We start from the raw sequence: 18,837 nt of genomic DNA, 5'->3' as shown, positions 1-18,837 counted from the left end.
TGCAGCAAACTGCACGCCTGAGCCATGCTTGTAGGAGAAGGACAGGGTGAAATGCTGAAATATTATAACTTGTGTTATTAGAAAAACCTACTTATTAAAAGCAGTTGTAGACAGCAAGTCATAATAGATTATTCAAAACTATGTTTGACGTTACCAATTTTATAACCATACAGAGCAGTGATGTAATTTTTTAAAATATGCTGACATGTTAACAAAAATAAACGTTTTAAAAAGAAGAGTGACTGAAACTAAACCAGTTGTCACATTATGAAGTTTACTTTAAAGGGTGCCAAAGGTCCATTTTTGAATATTTTATTTACCTTGACACTGTATCACATCCAGTTTTGCCAAATAAGTTTTTGTCTCCATATCATGTTTGCTGAATTTCACTTTACTTCCATCTGAATGAAGCTTAAGATCTTTTAATTTTTGTAAATATTTCTCCTTTACTCCAAATAAAAAAATACTTCAATACTGTATATACAACAGATGACCCATAACTAATCAGCTTAGCATCAAAAGGGACAAATTTTTTGCTATTTACAATTTGGAGTAACCCTAAAAGTCAATATAATAATGAGTACAACCATATAGTTATGCAGTGAGTAGCAAATCTCTGTTGCTTTCCCTGAATATATTATCCTTGTATGCCAGGTACGAAATACACAAATACATTGTCAGATTTCTGCTGTATTTATATGTCTATATTGTATTGCAATGATTTCAGAATTCATGCTTCTTTGAAATATTGAAAATCTACCCATGGTACCCTTTAAAACCAGCATTAATAATGAGAGATTTCAGTTTTATTTTAGAAAAGATCCCACTACAAACATTAACATTATGATGCAGTTTCTCATCTAGAACTGTACATATTTGATTTTCTGGAGATTAATTTCATGTAGAGCAAAGTAGCACTTCTACACAAAATGCAGAATGAAAAACTTGTTCAGGGTCAAACACTGAGGTAAATCTCAAACTAGATACCATAGCTATGCCATAACAATGGCTATTCTGGATTTTAACACACAGTAAAAACAGAAAAACAAGAAACTTGCAGGTATCCTAAGTGTGGCTAAACTTTACCATCAGCCTGGTCCAGGAAAACCTCATTATCATCTGCAAAGCTTCTTGTGCCTGAAATGTTACCATAGTCAAATATTGGCCCCTCTAGCAAGGTCACAATATCCATTCGATTGACCTTAGTCAGCACAGAAGTTAAGGCATCCGCTGAAACAGAAACATATTATGAATTAATTTTGTTCAGAAAACATGAAGGTAACAATAACACAGCCTACAGGATATCATAGTAATTTAAGAGCTATAAATATAAAAATAAATAAATAAATAAAACTGGAGACAGCTAATAAAACTGAACTGTAATACCAAGTGTTATTTCTATTTTTCTCACTGCATATATTTTTTATATTTGATACATGTTGATACATTTTAAATGCATAAAAATATAAATATTCATAAAAATCTTCAAAATAAATAGAAATTTTTTTTTTCATTTTTTTTTTTTTTTAAATTAGGTCTGCAAGGAAGCAACACAAATTTCAAAATATTTTACAACAGTTCAGATGAGAACATTTGAATTAAATCATTAAAACATTCTACCTTGCAGTTCTGAATAACATGCAGGATATTTAAAACATTAAAAGTACAACAAACAACAACCTAATCTGAGTAATGATTTTTCACTAAATTAACAGCAAATGACACTGTGACATACAGTACATTGCTTTAGTAAAGTCTTATTCTTTTTGCCAATAACAAAGAACAGGAGATTCTTACTTGTGGCACTTTTGCCCTCTCTGCTGACCCATTTCTTCAAAAGCATGAAACTCTGAGCTGTCAGGGAGTTGGGGTTTTCCACTCGAATATGATTTATTTCATCAACAGAGAAATTCATTTCCCTTGCCAGCTCTGCAACATATTAAATGAGATGTATATTTTCTTACATATGTGCCTGTGTTGTTGGGATAGGCTCTGGCTTGCCACGACTGTGCTCAGGACAAGCAGTTGTAGACGCTGCGTGTGTGTGTGTGTGTGTGTGTGTGTATGTGTGTGCGCGCACGCGTGCATACTGGAAAACTTAATTCACAAAAACAGAAAACTTAATTTACACATTCATAACATGTATTGTTTAATAAAGCTTGATCATTAAAGAAATAAAACATATGAATACTGTCAACAATACTGAGTTATTTTTTATTCTATAAGCCCTATAAGCTACTTGTTTCCATATATTAACAGAAGAAAATATTTGTTAGAATAACATGTATGTGAGGCATATTACATCAAATAAACGAAAATATATCCCTGAATACAATGACATTTTTTCACGTAGGAAAAAAATATTAGCATGAATTCCAAAATGTGAACACTCCAACATATAAATGTACATGTGTGTATGTAAATTGATGTTATATATAGTGACATCCCGAACCACCCCACAGTCTACCACACCTGGGAGGAATCAACAGGATCAAATATAAAAAGTCACACCACCACTCCCAGGTTGAGGAATGTTCCTGAGATGACCAACCCTTCTGCATTCGCAACCAGCACCTTTTGTCCTTTGCCCTGTGTTCATGGATTCTGGGGACCTAGCCTCATCTCCTCACCCCAAGTCCTGACATCTCAACCTCCACCATGGCTTCGTCCTTCGACCACGACTTCAGATCATTCCTTAACACGACGTTCACTCATCGATTCATTGACACACACCCGTCCCCAACCACATTGCTTGCCTAGCCTTTCACAAAAGTAATAAACAATTCCGCACTTGGGTAATACCTCTGGTCTCCTGCACTTCTGTCCCTGACACTCACACACACACACACACACACACACACACACACACACACACACACACACATTTTTAAGATGGGTTATAGTATAGTATGTTAAAGAATACAAGATTTCCTTCAGGTGATTACCTTGCTCATTGCTCTTACCTGTCCAGCTCAGTCCCAAATGGTCTGCCACTATAGCCATCCGTAAGTCAGTCCTCTCACAGGGACTTTGTGGACCTGGGATGCAGAAGAAAAAAAGATTAAAAGTATGTTTATTTTATTTTTGCCAAACAATAACAAGAGACTGCTTCCTTTTCTGGCCAAACAAAAACATGAAATGAAAAAAGATTTTTCTCTTTCAGAACTGTGACAGAGTGTACCAATTAACATAAAACAGTATAAGACACAGTTTTAATACATTATTAAATTACAAAACACATAATAATAATACAAAAAAACATGAAAACAAAATTGGTTTGTACAATGGCAAGAAAGGATAGCAGTCATGTTAATGCAAACTACTGAGTGTGATTTTTTCATTGGTGCTCTGGTTATAATGGTCCATAGGTATCCTATGGGGTAATGCAGGCAATCATATGCTTTATATGGAAAACCGAAGAGAAATTACTCTGTATAAAAACTAATGTAGTTTCACAGTGTTAAATGGAACTACACATGCGAAAACTTGTGTATGCTTGTAGTACTATGCTTTTGTACAACTTGGTAAAGTCGTATAGTGTTGTAAACTACCTAACCGCTCATAAAAGAACGGCCCAGTGCACCATAACTCTGGCATGCTGCAGTAACTTTCTACTTAAAAAGGACTCTTATCAAGACAGCACACAAAGATGACAATGACAGAATGACAACTACAATTAAGTCACGCCACAGGCAATCACAACGGCTCATGCACTAAAATCAACAAGTTGAAAGTTTTACAAACTAGGCTTGATCTCCACGATGGGGCACCCATGGGGCCCAGCAACCTGACTGCCTTCATCTCCAGTCCGCCTACTTCTCCTTCTCTCACTGCCGACCTTTCCAGCCTTTGTTCTTACGGGTGCTGCCTCAGTTTTCACATCTCTAGTAGACCTCGATGTAAAAGATGGCTGAGAGGCTTCTGACAATGAGGTGCTTCTTGACGTGCTGTCTTCATCGGATATTTCTGACTGCATCTTTTTCTCTTCATCAGAAAGGCGGTCCACAATTTTTAAAGTCTCTCCACTAATGCCTTTAAAGTACTCAATGGAGCGTTTATAGACCTCACTCAAGTGATCTCTGCCTGAGTTTGAAACTGAGTTTTTGTCAAAGGTAGATCTGTCTTTAACAGGCAATCTGGAGCGTACCTGCCGTGGTTTTTCTACCTCAGGTTTTAGTGATCTGGACACAATCTGCACTGATATGGAATTATTTACATGCCTCTTTTTAACTTCTTTAACTGGAATTCTAGATTTGGACTCAGCAGCTGCAAAAGGGTCTACATGTTTCCTTGTGGTTCTGCTTTTTTCTTCATGTCTGACTACATGTTTAGACTTCTGCTTTCCAGCTGGTGTACTCTGTATGTGGGATGAAAAACTAGATGCTTTAACTGGGAGTCTTGACTTTGGCTGCTTGACTGGAGTTTCCTTTGTCTCATTATTCCTTCTTTGCTCACAGTGTACAATGTTTTCCTTTACTTTTTCTGTCTCACAACAGAACAATGCCTCTATCCTACTAGCTTGCTGAAGTGTGGGTTCTGACGATGACTGTAAGTTAAATACTACACTTCCACATTGAATGTAATTGGCTTGAATGTGGGATGACTCAAGGTTATTGTTGTTATTACAGTTCTCAGCAGGAAAATCTCTTTTATTAGGTGGTTTTGAATTTGTGTATTTACCAGGTTGACTTTCTGCATGTGAAGCTAGGCTTGAGTGCTCTGCAAATTGTTTGTCTGATAACTCAGGTTTATAATCTGTCAGTTCCCCAGCATCCTTTTTTACAGTAATTGATGCTGTTATTCCCATTTTAATGGGAGTGCGTAATTTGGAATCAATTTTAGAGGCCATGACTGTACACGAAGACGTCTCCACCAAATTCTCACCAGATGCCATGTCCAAACATTCAGTGCTTATCTCAATGAGACTGCACTTGTCTGCTTTAGTGTCTGTGAGAGCTTCTACCTTTATACCTACTACTTTCTCCCCTGTTAGTGACTGTGAGATAACTACACTTGGACTCTTGACCCTTTTCCCTCTGTCCCCTGACTTCCCTTCAGAGGAATGCTCACCAATCTGAAAAAACTGAAGTCTTTCTTCAACAAAATCCCGCTTGCTCATGTCAATCGCACCACTGCGAGTCATCTCAAACATCTTCCCTTCATGGAAGGGGAAAGGGTTAGGCTCGCTAGTTGGAGTGCTTTCATCAGTTGGTGTCCTAGCAGGAGTTGTATCTGGTGTAGTTGCTTGTGACCTGTCCTCCACCGCTAAACCAAAAGGTTTAGGTTCTTCATCTTTTATTTTAGAATCAAAAACTCCATCATCACCTCCTTTGCTGGACCAGGGATCAAAATCCAAACCTTTGGTAGCAACAGTTTTGAAAGGTGTGTTAAACTCCTCCTCTAGTTGGTAGCTAAAGTAGCTATTTGAAAATCCTTGTCTGTCAGGGTGTCTCCCTTCCAAAGAGTAGTTAGTTTCTCCATCTTTCCTATCTTCAGATTTTTTATCAGTTTCACCATTCTGTTGTGTTTTTTCTACTTCATCATTTGCAACTTTCTCTTCTTCAATGACCTCAAGCTTTGTCTGTGTAAAGGAGCGATCACTTGGCTTTAGGGAATTCTCTGTTGACCACCTGTTTCTTTTGCTTTCTTTGGACAGGCTTGATGATTTTGGGTCTTGCTCGCTTAAGCCATCATCCTCATCCTGAAGGTCATATCCGTCAAGAGAATCTATTTCCGTGGCATCTGTGTCATGTGAAAACTCTGCAGTAGTAGCAATTGAGCAATCTGTAATTGACTGGTCATTCCCATTCTGCTCATACTCAAAATCTTCTCCTTTTACATCAGCATTATTGACTGCTCCTTTGGGATGTCCATTCCTTTCTGGTTTTTTAGGTTTGGAGTCCCTCTTCTCTTCCCCCTCTGAAACTTTAAATATGTACTTCTTAACAGGAATCGGTTGAAATACAGATTCATCTTCACTTGAGTCACTACCATCAGATCCTGTGGGAAAAGGACTGGGTGGCTGTACTCTGATTATAGGTTCAGCGAGAAGGTGTTTGTCATGCTCCTCCTGAAGATTGACTTCCATCATCTCAGTATCAGCTTCTGAAGAGGCACAGGAACCTTTTTTATCAGGATCTGATTGTTCTGGGTCAAACGGAGGAGGTGGAGGAAACTCAATGTAAGCAATTCTTTTTTCTTTTACTATCTCATGACTTGTGAATGTTGATTCTTTGTGGGTAGAAGATTTACCTTGGTCCTCTCCTTCTGATTCCTCAGAAACTTCAGGGATTGGACTTGCTTTTCCTGACATGAAAGCAATAACAGAATCTGGTGTTCTAGAAGTTAGGTCATAACTTACTTCCTCAGAACTAGGTGTCTCTGGAGTCAGGGGACTTTTTCCAGAACTATCCATAAAAGTTACTTGCTCTAGGGTGTCATCTTCAGGACTGCCTTGCGGAGATGGTGGTTGTTTTTGTTTGACGGTGTAAAATGCTCCCCGAGTCTCATGTACTGTACGACTTTCTTGGCTAACTACCTTTTTGTATGTTCCCTGTTGCCCAATAGCTGTTTCTTTCTCATATTGTTTACCCACTTGAATACTGACATAAACTGGCAAAGTTCTGATTTCTTGGAAATCTTCTAATTTCATTTTTGGTGTTACATTTTCAGTGTACTCTATGAAGCTGCTGTCACTGCCTTTGTTAGAAGATGTGCATTTTGTTAGGCAATGTTCTAAAGATTCTGGACATTTTTTGGGTGACTCATCTCTAGATAGACTTATTGCAGAGTTACTTTGACATCTGTTTCTAGATAACTCACTCTGTCCTGAGTGGTTAACAAAAATGCTTGGATTTTCAGGTTGAAGAGCGTCTGCGAAATCAGACTGCATGCTAACTGGAATTAGACATTCCATGTTTTTTTTAACAGCCTTTCTTGAATTTTCAGTGCTACTAGAATCTTCAGGGAACACATGTCTTGAGCAAGTGATGGTTGTTGTTGCAAGACTAGAAGGAACATTTCCAGATACTGAACCCCTTTTAATATCTTGCTGTGATCCTCCTTGGCAAGGCATCATATCCTGATTAACAGCTTTGTGTTTCTGTTTCAAAGTGTCATGAAAAACAGTATAGGTCAGTTCATCACTTTCAGGCTTAACACTTTTTCCTAGACCCTCCCAAGACCTAGTGTGTTTTTTTTTGTTTTCATCTTTTTCCTCATGACATGCTTCCTGCAAATGTTGAGAATAATTATTGTCTGCAATGATATTGTACTTTCCAGTTAACTCTTTTGGGCTAGAGGAATGTAGCAGTTTAAGAAAATCACCACTCTTTCCACTTGTTGCCTGGTCCCCATTATCTTCCCCAGAAATTCCACTTTCAGTGGTATCTACTGATTTGGAAGACTTTGCTTCACCAAAAAGCTTACTATCCTGCAGCTGTTTCAAGGAGATTTTAGTCTGTCCCCACTGAGGATGTATATCTTTCTTTTGTAACTCTGATTCAAATTTTAATCTTACTGAGCTTACTATAGATGACTGCGGTTGGAATGGTTTGGTGCTGTCACCACCCTGGCTGTCTTGAAGGTCAATTCCTTGTTTTGTTTTGTCGTCATTGTACCGGTACAAAATGCACCTTTCAGGGCTGCTTGGCAAACTGGTACATTTTCTTTCATTTGAGCTGTCAACCAGTTTCCCCATGGATGTCTCCTTTAGCCTTCCCTTACGCCATTCATCATTATTCATTCCTGTCTTTGATTGTGTTTTTTCTGGACTGCTACAGGTAGAATTAGGTCCAGATCGGGTTTCTCTGGGTTCTCTCTTACAAGGCTTTTTCTCGGGGGAGTGGAGCTCATCATTTAATTTCTCAGTTTTATCACGAAAAAACTGAGATACCTCATTCAATTTCTCCTCTGCTTCCTTTACGGTTCGGTCTACCCTGTCTTCATAAATCATTTCCTCCTCAGTTTTGTTAAGTTTCCCCCCAGTGCAATGTGGCTGCAAATCATGTTTTGAGCTACCTGGTTGTGCAGTGTAATGCAATACTGTTAGTTTGTCAAAGTTCTTATCTGTGTTGGCAAATTTACCCAATTTGTTGGAAGACTCATTTTGTAACTTAAAAAAAAAATCTTGCCCAGAATACCCTGACATTATTTCACCATAATTTTCCAAGCCTTGCAGTCCAGAGTTTTGGTTTTGATGGGTATCAGAAGTAGATTCCTCAGTGTCAGAGTGAGATACGTTTAACTTTTCAGAAAGAAGCATTTTCTCAGCAAATCTGTATGACTCTCCTCTCAGTTCTGATGATTCATCGTCATGATATTCAACAGAATGCTGGCTCAGTAGATTCAACGTTTTATATGAGTCATCTGTAACAAGCTGTGCAGAACTTGGACGACTGTCTTCTTCCTGAGAGACAGGGGTATTCACACGGGGAGACTCTATACATGAGGGAAGTGATTCTTCAGCAGTAAGCTCCTCCTCCTCTTGTTGCCCTTCAAAATCAGTTTCCATTTTGTCTGGCAGTTCTTTTATTTTGTGATCCCCTTTGTACATGTACATTTCTTTGTCTGAGTGCTGGTTTGTCTCACGTAAGGTAACCTCAGCTGGCTCTGCTTTATTACCCTTCTCAATGTGAACCTCAATTATTCTTTCAACTTTGGGTTTTAAGTTATCTTTTTCGTGAATCCCCGGATATGTTTCATTAACTTCATAATTACCAGCCTTATGTTCAAATAAACCAGCCAGCTCTCGAGAAGGATCTCGACCAGACTGGAATGCTTTCATTATGTCACGAACAGACATTGTTTCCTCAATCCTCTCAGAAGTAGTGTCATTACTAGGAGGCTTATGATAAACCATTCGGGTAGTAGTTGTAATGTGGGTTTCCTCTTTAACACGCATACCTTTGCTCAAAACAGAGTCTTCGTCTGAATTGACTTTCATTTGAAAGGACTTCACTTTGTCTTTGATGTATCCATTAGCTTTTGTTTCAGCATCAATACAGGAAGATGAATTCAGTACTTTACCTTCCTCCATAACAGGTGTGTGGGTTTCATCAGTGGGCTCATAACTTCTTATAACATGAACAACCTCAGTCCGGGTCTCTGTGATGACAGGAGGAATGGGAACATCTTGAAAGAGGGGCTTAGGCCCAGTCCCTTCCGCACTCTGAGGAGCTGAGGGGGTTCGTTCACTTCTTGTTTCAAAACCACTATCTGAGAGCGGACTCTTGTCATGGTCATGGGATATATCATCAGGAGATTCTGGTACTGCATCAGGCCCAAATAGAACATCAGCAAGTTTACACAATTCCTTTTCAGAAGCAGAAGAGCGCATGTTTGAGGGTGGCATTTTGAGCTTGTGCTCTTGTAATGTCATGGCAGGTTTTAGAATACGTTTCTGTTTTTCCTCCCCTTCCTTTTTCACTTCATCATACCTCTGCTTTACATCTGACATCTTAGAAAAAGAACTCCCACCAATGTCATTTGTCAAATAATCAACCACCTTCGCTAAATTGAAATCTCTATCAGATATAGATTTCTCACGTATACAAAAGGATTCTCCATTGTAACTTGCAGGATATCTCCAGCCATTCTTCTGAGCTTCCTCTATCTCGTCCTTTGTAAACTCCACCCAGTCATCATCAGATGTCTTATTTTTAAGTGAAGCTTTGCTTTCACTCAGCACATCCTTTGTTAGTATTTCACTGACTTTTACTAGATCCTCTTTCACTTTCTCAACAAGCCTATATGGTTCGTCATCTTCAATTCTGATTTCCTTTGGAGTATCTGAGAGATAATTCTTGGTCATTGAATTAGAGTCAGTCTGTAAAATAGCAGACATCCTTATTAAGTCTTCTTTCATTTCTGCAACATCTTTCAGTATTTCCTGGCTAGATGTTAATGTAGGTGAACTGCTAGTTTTTAGACCAGTGGGGCAATTTAACAGAGTCTTAATTGGTGACAATGTTCTTGAGAAGGAAGACTGAGATTGAGGGTGTACCTCTGCAGACATGGTCTTTAGAGGGGACAGCAGTGCAGCTGCCGATCTAGACACTTCAGCAAGTTTTGGCTCTGGTGAAACATTTATAACAGAATACACTGGTACAGTTATTGTACCAGATGTAACAGAGGTGGTGGATGAACTTGGAGACCTTAACGAGGTATAAATGGAATTGGAGGCAGGAGATCTAATTGACTGATATGACGAGGATGCTGAGGAGGATATAGATTTCAGTGTGCCATAGCCTGATGCAGAGCAAGAATTAAAGGTCTTTTCGGCTTCCTCAATGGCTGCATTGATGCTTGTTGTTACGGCATTAGTAGTTGCTTGTATCCTTTCTTGTAAACTGTTAGTACTTCCTGAGGACAGAAAGTTTGAGGAAGAGTAAGGATATTTAATAGGTGAAACTGATCCATTGATGAGAGCAGCAGCTGATGGAGAAGCTGAAGATTTGGCAGCTGAAGAAAGAGATGATACTAGTAGTCCTCTGGATGCCCCAGCAACATCTGTGGAAGATTTCACAGTGGATAGCCCAGATGCAGTTTTAATAGGGGAAGATGTCACTGATGCCACAGGGGCTAAGACAGATTTATATGGCAAACTTGAACTGTACATGTTGAGAGCAGACTTTGGAGAAGCAGGTGGAGTCATGGTGATTGAAGATCTCTCCAGCAGGGACCCTGCAGTTGTAACAGTGGAATTTCTTGAGGAAAGTGATGATGCAAGTCCTTTGACAAACACTGGGTCTGAACCAGTTTTAACTGGGGAGGACATCAAGACAGTAGAAACTGGCACAGGATACTGAGCATGCTGAACTACTGTCTTTATTGGCGATGAAATTGTTCTGTATGACCTGATGGGAGATGCTATGTCGTTAACTGACTTGACCGAAGATGCATTTGAAGCTCCTAGCGTGGACTTGATTGGTGAAGCGGAAGTAATTGACCATACTGACTTTAATGGTGAGGCAGATGGTGTGTTGGACGACGAGCTGGAGAGGGAACCAAATCCAGATTTTGCTTGCCCAGTGGCGGTAATAGGAGCAGCCGACCATGCCTGGTAAGATCTTGTTGAAAAGACAGGTTTGTAAGCGTAACCAGTGGGCAGTGTTCTTGCAGCACTTCGTTCAACTGTTTCTTAATTGAGTAAATCAAAATGCAACATAAATTAAACAAAAATAGTTGAAAAAACAGAGAGATCAGAGAGAAAAATGATCAGTGACTCTTGTATCATCAAAGGAGAAAGGAGAATACATTCAGGATGTATAAATGGTACATCACTACAATGGAGCCATAATGAGGATGTTCCAGTGATCCATGGTTCAGTGCAAAACAGCAACAAAAAAGGGCAGTATACACAGACACACAACAAAATCCACTTAGGCAATGAGGGACAAAAAAAGAGCATGTTTAGACCCAGAATACCAAACCTTTATTCTACTGACTTTAACTTTCAACCACAAGTGCCTTTTATCTGTTTGCATTGAGTTGTATTTGTTTATCTTTGAATACTTGACAAAGAAGTCTTTTTTCTGTTTTTAAACAAAACGTACTACAAAGAAACACTGGTTAAAGACTAGGCTTAAAGTCTATAATACCAATGTATGTCATGCAAGATACACTCTGGAAACAGGCATCTAACATGAAAACTGTGAAGCACCAGAGAGGAAGTCAACCTGCCATCTTCCATGCATTCTCACTACTAACAGAACAAAACAGTGCACAGACACAAAGCCAGTAAGAGCAGGGATCCTTTCAAAATAAGGAAAAGTTAAACAGGAAAAAACAATTCTATACTTACAAACTCAATTCCAAAAAAGTTTGAAGAGTATGGGAAATGCTAATAAAACAAAAAGGAGTGATTTGTAAATTTACTTCAACTTGTATTCAAATTTAAAAAAAAAAAAAAAAAACCTGTACAAAGACAAGGTATTTCATGTTTTACTCAATCAACTGTATTGGTTTTTGAAGATATACGTTTATTCTGAACTTGATGCCTGCAACACGTTTCAAAAAAGTGGGGTGGTTTAGGACTAATAATGATGTGACAAGTTGAAAGAACAAGGTGATGTGAAACAGGTGAGGCAATCATGTTAAAGTAAAGAAGGAGACTCCAAAAAAGTTCTAGTCCTTCAAGAGCAAGGATAGGTCACAGCTCGTCAATTCTGTGATCTGTCAACAGATGCATCTGCCAATAATCCAGCACTTTGAGAACAATGCTCCCCAAAAACAAATCGGTAGGATTTTGGGCATTTCACTGTCTACAGTGCACAATATAATGAAAAAAATTCAATGAATCTGGTCAAATCTTGGTGCCTAAAGGGCAAGGCCGAGAACCACTTCTGAATGCCCACGATCGCCAATCCCTCAGACGTCACTGCCTTAAAAACCGTCTTCCGTCTGTAATGGATATCATGACATGAGCTTGGGAATACTTTGGTAAACCTTTGTCAGTGAACACCATTTACCCCTGCACCCACAGGTTATTTAAAAGTAGTGCAAAGTTTAGGCTTTGCAAGTTTATGCAGAGCACACGTCATACATTAACACTTTGCAGAAGCGCTGCCAACTTCCCTGGGTTCGGTATCATCTGAGATGGACAGTAGCACAGCGGAATATGATCGTTGTGGTCCAATAAGCCAACATTTTGAATACATTTTGGAAAAAAGAGTTGTTGTGTAGGGGGATGCGGTGGCGCAGTGGGTTGGACCGGGTCCTGCTCTCCGGTGGGTCTGGGGTTTGAGTCCTGCTTGGGGTGCCTTGCAACGGAGTGGTATCCCGTCCTGGGTGTGCCCCCTCCCCCTCCAGCCTTATGCCCTGTATGGCCGGGCTAGGCTCCGGTTCCCTGTGACCCCATATGGGACAAGCGGGTCAGAAAGTGTGTTTGTGTGTGTGTCTCATTGTCGTGTTCTCCGGGCCAAAGAGGAAAAGGACCAGGCAAAATATTATCAACATCAGGCCCAAAACCCAGCATCTGTCATGGTATGGGGTGTGTCAGTGCCCATAGCATGGGTAACTTGCAGATCTGCAAGGGCACCATTAATGCAGAAAGATATGTACAAATTGTGGAGCAACACAGACATCTCTACATTTTCCAGCAGGACAACATCAGACCACATTCTGCCCGAATTACAAGTGTATGGCTGTGTAAGCAGAGAGTGGGGGTACTAGACTGGCCTGCCTGCAGTCCTGACCTGTATCTAATTGAGAATGTGTGTATTATGAAGCGCAAATACGGCAACGAAGGCCCTGTACAATTGCACAACTGAAGACCTGTATAATGGATGAATGGAGGAAAATTCTGCTTGCTAAACTTACTGGTGCCTTCAGTGCCAAAACACTTAATAAGTGTTATTAAAAGACATGGTAATGTTACACAGTGGTAAACATTTAACTGTCTCAATTTTTTTGGAACGTGTTGCAGGCATCAATTTCAGAAAAAACACACACACACACTTGTCCCATACAGGGTCACAGGGAACCGGAGCCTACCCCGCAACAGAGGGCATAAGGCCAGAGGGGGAGGGGACACACCCAGGACGGGACGCCAGTCCGTCGCAAGGCACCCCAAGCAGAACTTGAACCCCCAGGCCCACCGGAGAGCAAGACTGTGGTCCAACCCACTGCGCCACTGCACCCCCTCAGAAAAAACAATTCAATTTATTAGGTAAAACATGAAAATACCTTGTCATTATACTGTCTGTGTCTGAGAACAAGTCAAAGTACATTTACAAATCACTCCTTTCTGTTTTATTAGCATTTTCCATACTGTCCTAACTTTTTCGAATTGAGGTTGAATTTGAGTATCAGGTTGTTCATAATTTGTAAATTAAATCAAATAAAGCTCAACTGATAAAGGGAAACACTGTCACAAAATGTATTTTACAAAGTGAGCAAGCATGGCAACTTAAAATGCACAAGAAAACATGCAAATGTTTCATGTCGTCAACAGGTTTGTGGACAAATAGAATATGTGTGAGTCATTAAGCAAGAAACGCACAAACACATTAACACTTCATGTATGTGTGTAATGTTCTGTGTATAATCCTCTAGGCAATAATTTTTGTATGAACTTGTGAAAATGTCCCACTCACTCGTTGCAGGATCGGTCAGATAGCTGTAGCGCTTACGTAAGGCTAGAGATGCAAAGGTATGACGTCGCTCTGGTTTTTCAGTCTGCAACAACAACAACAAAAATGCCAATCAATTCTCTATAGGAAATGCTCAGCATTTTGTCAGTGGCAGAACATAAGTGGCACTGTCTGCCAGTGAGAGCAGACTTTTATCTATTATCTTTGTTGTTCTTTGTATAAATGATACAAAGAATGAACTACACTGTCAGAGGCTGAAGGCCTATGCTGAGAGAGGTAAGCTCCTCTGACTGGTGGCAGCTTTCCTCAGTTTTAAAACTCAGAAATCTATATGTATAGAGAAAAAAGTGAAATTAATGATAGTCATGTAGTAATTTCATACATACTTATATTTTACATTTTATGTACTTTTTAAATGTATATACTGTACATATACATTTTACATATATATTTTATATTAGGAATGAAGGGTTCACTGCCAGACTTTGCTTTAAATCAGCTCTTAAGGGGCCACGATATCCTGTGAGTGTATTTTTGTATGTGACTGTCATGTTTACACATTACTCAATCTCTTTGTGCACTAAAAAATCAATTAAATGGAAACACAAGAAGGACAAGAACAATATTCTTGTCACTTTTAAGGGCTTATGCAGAATACAAGGCTCTAGACAGCAGACTGGTTGATCATACATAATTCTAATCTGTAGGTGCCTGGTTCAAGACCCAGATGAGGTTTCTATGTTGTTGCCTTGAGAAAAGTATGTGACCTAAAGTGTTCTGGTAAAGTATCTTGGTGTTATGACTCACTGAGATTTCACAGCAAGAGTCAGGTCAGAAATTATCCCCAAGAACTGAAATGAATACATCCAGTATATTTTGTTTGTTTTAGATAGGAAAAGAAAAAATACTACACTTAAACCTCACATTTCCACATGAAATAAAAACATCACGTGATGTTTGTAATATATGCAAAACATAAACAATGAAAAACTTAAGTAATGATGTCAAAATATAACCAATTCATGTGAAGTGCTTCAAGCACTAGTGTCGCCTGACATCCATTGGCTTCTCTGTCTCTATATAAATATTTTTAAGAGGCAGTCAGTTTTCAGAATGAAAAAAAATTTACCTAAAAGGTGGGTGAAAAGAACAAATGGGAACAAGGCCAGTGTCTGATGCACCAATGTCTTCCACCAATAGAAACTGGAATAAGGATATTAATTAACTTTTGTACCACAACAAATACACAGACGCCTTAACTTTAGGAGGTGGAAGCCTGCTTGCACAGCAAAACCTGCTGTAACCCTGGTAGCCAATAAAGCACACAACGGCAAGCACTACAGCACAGCGCGTAACCTTAAAGATTTTGACCAGCACACCCAGATGTCTGTAATGGAGTCGTGATATTACCTCATCATCTGGATCTGACTCCATTTCCTGTTGGTTCCCAAGATGCATTGTGGAAACGGGAAGTAACATAATGGACAGCAGGGGAAAGAAACATCAGGGTGTGAAACGGGGCGATTGAAAGGGCACAATGTGAGCTCTGAAAAGCCACCATGAAGCCAGCAAATAAAAAGGAGCCAAAATTTACTGCAAAACAACACAGCAACATAACGCCTTTTGTAGCGAACAAAGCTTCAGTGCCTTCAGCCAAGCATGAAGACTAAATCAAAAATTCTGATTTAGAGGGAAACGGCAAGGACGCCAATAAAAAGCCTCAAAACAGATAAAAGACACGATCAGACACAATCTCAGCCTATGTAAATCTAGACTACTGTTCTTCTACATGACGATGACATGATATGAGATAGGAATGGTCTCCCCAGTGTTAGCTTACCTTTTTGTGTTGAGGCAGTGTGATATTTAAATTGCAAATGGCAGTCTGTGGAAGACCTTTAGTTGTCTTAGCTTCCTTTAGAAATGACAATCGACCACAAGGTTCTTGGCTAACTTCCCTGACCTATAGAAAAAGAATAGCAGCTTTAATTTCAACTAATTACTATTTAAAAATCTGGATCAAAGCAATGGTTCATTCCATGTAGAAATTAAAAATGAAAACTGTCTGATTATAGTTAACTACAACGGACAAATTTCATATAAAACAAAAAAAAATCTCCAGGTGCTTTTGTTTATTCATAGTTCAAGTTTGAAAACTATTTTCTGTTTCAAAAAATACATGCCGAAAGCTAGATTCTAGAAAACATTTTTACATTTTGACTACTGTGATAAGTCTAATTCTGATGATTTCAAAATAAAGTTATAGAGTATATCACAGTACATATTAATGTTTTTTACCATTTCATATGGTTAAGACTGCTTCTCCCAATTCAGCAGTAAGTTTTATATTCGGTAAAAAGTATGAACCAACTGATTTACCTTTACACAGAATGGAAGCCTGTTTTCTTTGAAGGCATAAAAATTAAAAACAAGCTGTTGCGCAGTTTTTGTTAGAGGAGACAAATTGCCATAGCAGTCAACAAAGATGGGCTTCCCTTCCAAAACCTATAGAACAACAGGGTCACTTTTAAAAGAAACATTCATGCTGGAAATATATCATCCTTTAGCTCGCAGATGTCAAGCATTTTAAAAAAAATACTTAGTCATCTAAATGTAAAACTGTTTTAACACAAAAAGAGTAAATTCAATCTTTTCCCTTTGACAATTTTCATGTGACAAAACTGGTAAATTAAGAGTAAATAAAACTGTGGAAAGAAACAGAATAGGTTCACTTAAAAATCACATGTCTGCAGCTATGTCTCTCTTTCTCCTAATGTAATGCACAGATTGTATTTTCTCTGAGATGTACGTCGTTTCAGAGAAAAGCATCTGCTAAATGAATAAATGTAAATATAAATGTAAAACCCACCTCAATGTCTTTGCTCCTAGCTACTTCCTCAAAGTTCTCCTGTTGCTCCAAGGTCTTGTCAACTTTGTCGTCAGTCATGCAGAAGCATCGCAGTCGGGATTCCACAAGATCGTTCATTTTAGCAAACACCACAAACTTGGCCATGTATGGCACACAGATCAGTTCTTTGTAAAGCTGGGAAGCCAAGCTGACTGTTTCTGGGATCTGATGACAATTGGCAAGCCAGAACCTACAAGCGGTAAAGAAAAAATTTCAAGACTTTAACATCAAGCTACTATGAACTTTGTAGATCCCAGCATGATTTGTCTCTGTATATGAGATAAAGCATAGAACCACATTAATTTATCATATCTAAATGGTACAAGTACAGTACAAATTCACAAGTGGATATGCAGGAACACATGACAGAAATAATTAACTGAATAAGGAGGCACCATAAATAGCCAACTCCTGACTAAGCACTTGATTGAATAATGATTCCAGTATGTTGCTGATTGAATGCCTTACCTAGCTGACACGTTGGTGGTAAAGGAGACTGAATCAGTGACAAAAGACAGAGGGGTTGTGCCTGTAATGTCTTCCCACTGGGCTGGGGAGGTCCCACCTGAAAAAAAAAACCCTCTTGTTAGGGCAAATGTAGTGCTGTGACCCTCTTTTCCTGATACTTAAAATTAGTGCACACACATAAAAACCAACTTACACCAAAAAAAAAAAAAAACTAAAATATTAGTAATATTAGTATTTTAATATCTACTTACAAAAGTATCATTACAATGCTGTAATATTTTTACATCTTCAGCCACTTACATCTGCAGGTCACTAGTTAAACACATTATGTATATACTGTGCATATATGTATTTTTTTTTTTTACAAATATATACAGAGTATATACATAATGTATTTTACATATATTTTTTCATATACTTTTTATACATATATTGTGTGTGTGTGGATTTCCTACTTTTCAACATAGCTGCTTTAAGGTGCGCATGCCTGTTATGCTGCATAGAAGTCGGAGGCAAGGGGTGTTATCTCCCCTGTATCCATTGCTGCTCCCCTGCTCTGTGGGAGGTGGCACTGGGATGGTCATGGTAATGGGCTTGTGGAATTTTCTCCTCCTGGGTTCCACGGTTACGATGGGACTGAAAGTGGCCCTGCTCCCCAAAATGTTCTTCACCATTTCATCTGGGATGGGCTGGGCCTAGTTGGAGAGGGTTCAAAGTCTTTGGTGTTTGCTCATTAAATTTACACAGTCATACTTGCATGAGTAAGAGATACTATATTATTACTATTTCATAAAATTAAATGATAGACACCACAGTAACTTCAATACAAATAAAATATTTGGTCATTTCCAGTGGTTATTATGCAGTTAACAAGGTGTTTCTTTAAATGAGCCTAAATTTAACCAAGACCTGCAAGCCAACTCGAATCCTTTTGGTCAGTGCTCCCTGTGGAAAGGATGCCTGAACCATTGGTACGGTCACGCTGGTCAGAACTCCTCCTTCTGGACCTATGTGGTTGCTTTCCTGCTTGATTCGGGATACGACTGCAAAGTACTGAGGGAAATCCTTGGTGATGATCCGGCAGATACGTTTCTTTTCCAGCTCCTCCTCGCTGTCAAGTTCTGAAAAATGGCCAAAGCCTTGTTCAGCCACATAGATCAACCCAGCTTTCAGCATCAGTATGGTATCCCCAAATCATAGAGCACATACCTTCATCCATCCCACTGAGGAGGTTGCTAAGCTCCTCAGCCTTGTAATCATACTGGTGCTCCTTCCACGTCTCCCCACTCTCGCTCCTGAGGATGATCAGCTCCCTCTCCTTCCCTCTCAGTGAACCAAAGTGAGGAATCTCCACAATCACAGGCCTGT

At 39.1% G+C, this 18,837-nt stretch overlaps 1 protein-coding gene across 23 annotated transcripts in view; it reads right to left on the bottom strand.

The window, feature by feature from the left end:
- Window positions 1-18,837, bottom strand: part of LOC108932724 (ankyrin-3-like) — a 152,602-nt gene that overhangs the window by 5,732 nt on the left and 128,033 nt on the right. For 15 of the 23 annotated variants that reach the window (XM_029251020.1, XM_029251015.1, XM_029251028.1 and 12 more), the window contains 13 exons: window positions 18,679-18,833; window positions 18,379-18,590; window positions 17,957-18,164; window positions 17,470-17,566; window positions 16,963-17,191; window positions 16,473-16,598; window positions 15,934-16,056; window positions 15,504-15,530; window positions 14,097-14,178; window positions 3,745-11,139; window positions 2,964-3,038; window positions 1,798-1,929; window positions 1,087-1,230 (listed from right to left, as the gene is read on the bottom strand). In XM_029251020.1, coding sequence (XP_029106853.1) covers window positions 1,087-1,230; window positions 1,798-1,929; window positions 2,964-3,038; window positions 3,745-11,139; window positions 14,097-14,178; window positions 15,504-15,530; window positions 15,934-16,056; window positions 16,473-16,598; window positions 16,963-17,191; window positions 17,470-17,566; window positions 17,957-18,164; window positions 18,379-18,590; window positions 18,679-18,833 — 9,005 coding nt within the window. Of the gene's footprint in view, window positions 1-1,086; window positions 1,231-1,797; window positions 1,930-2,963; window positions 3,039-3,740; window positions 11,140-14,096; window positions 14,179-15,503; window positions 15,531-15,933; window positions 16,057-16,472; window positions 16,599-16,962; window positions 17,192-17,469; window positions 17,567-17,956; window positions 18,165-18,378; window positions 18,591-18,678; window positions 18,834-18,837 lie in introns of those variants that run through there. The other 8 variants (XM_029251029.1, XM_029251034.1, XM_029251036.1 and 5 more) reach the window with 5 other exon arrangements.

Source organism: Scleropages formosus, chromosome 4 (genome assembly GCF_900964775.1).
Source record: "Scleropages formosus chromosome 4, fSclFor1.1, whole genome shotgun sequence".
NCBI classification, from domain to species: Eukaryota; Metazoa; Chordata; class Actinopteri; order Osteoglossiformes; family Osteoglossidae; genus Scleropages; species Scleropages formosus.
Note: the sequence above shows the minus strand (reverse complement) of the source record. Positions and strands in the feature narration are given on the sequence as shown.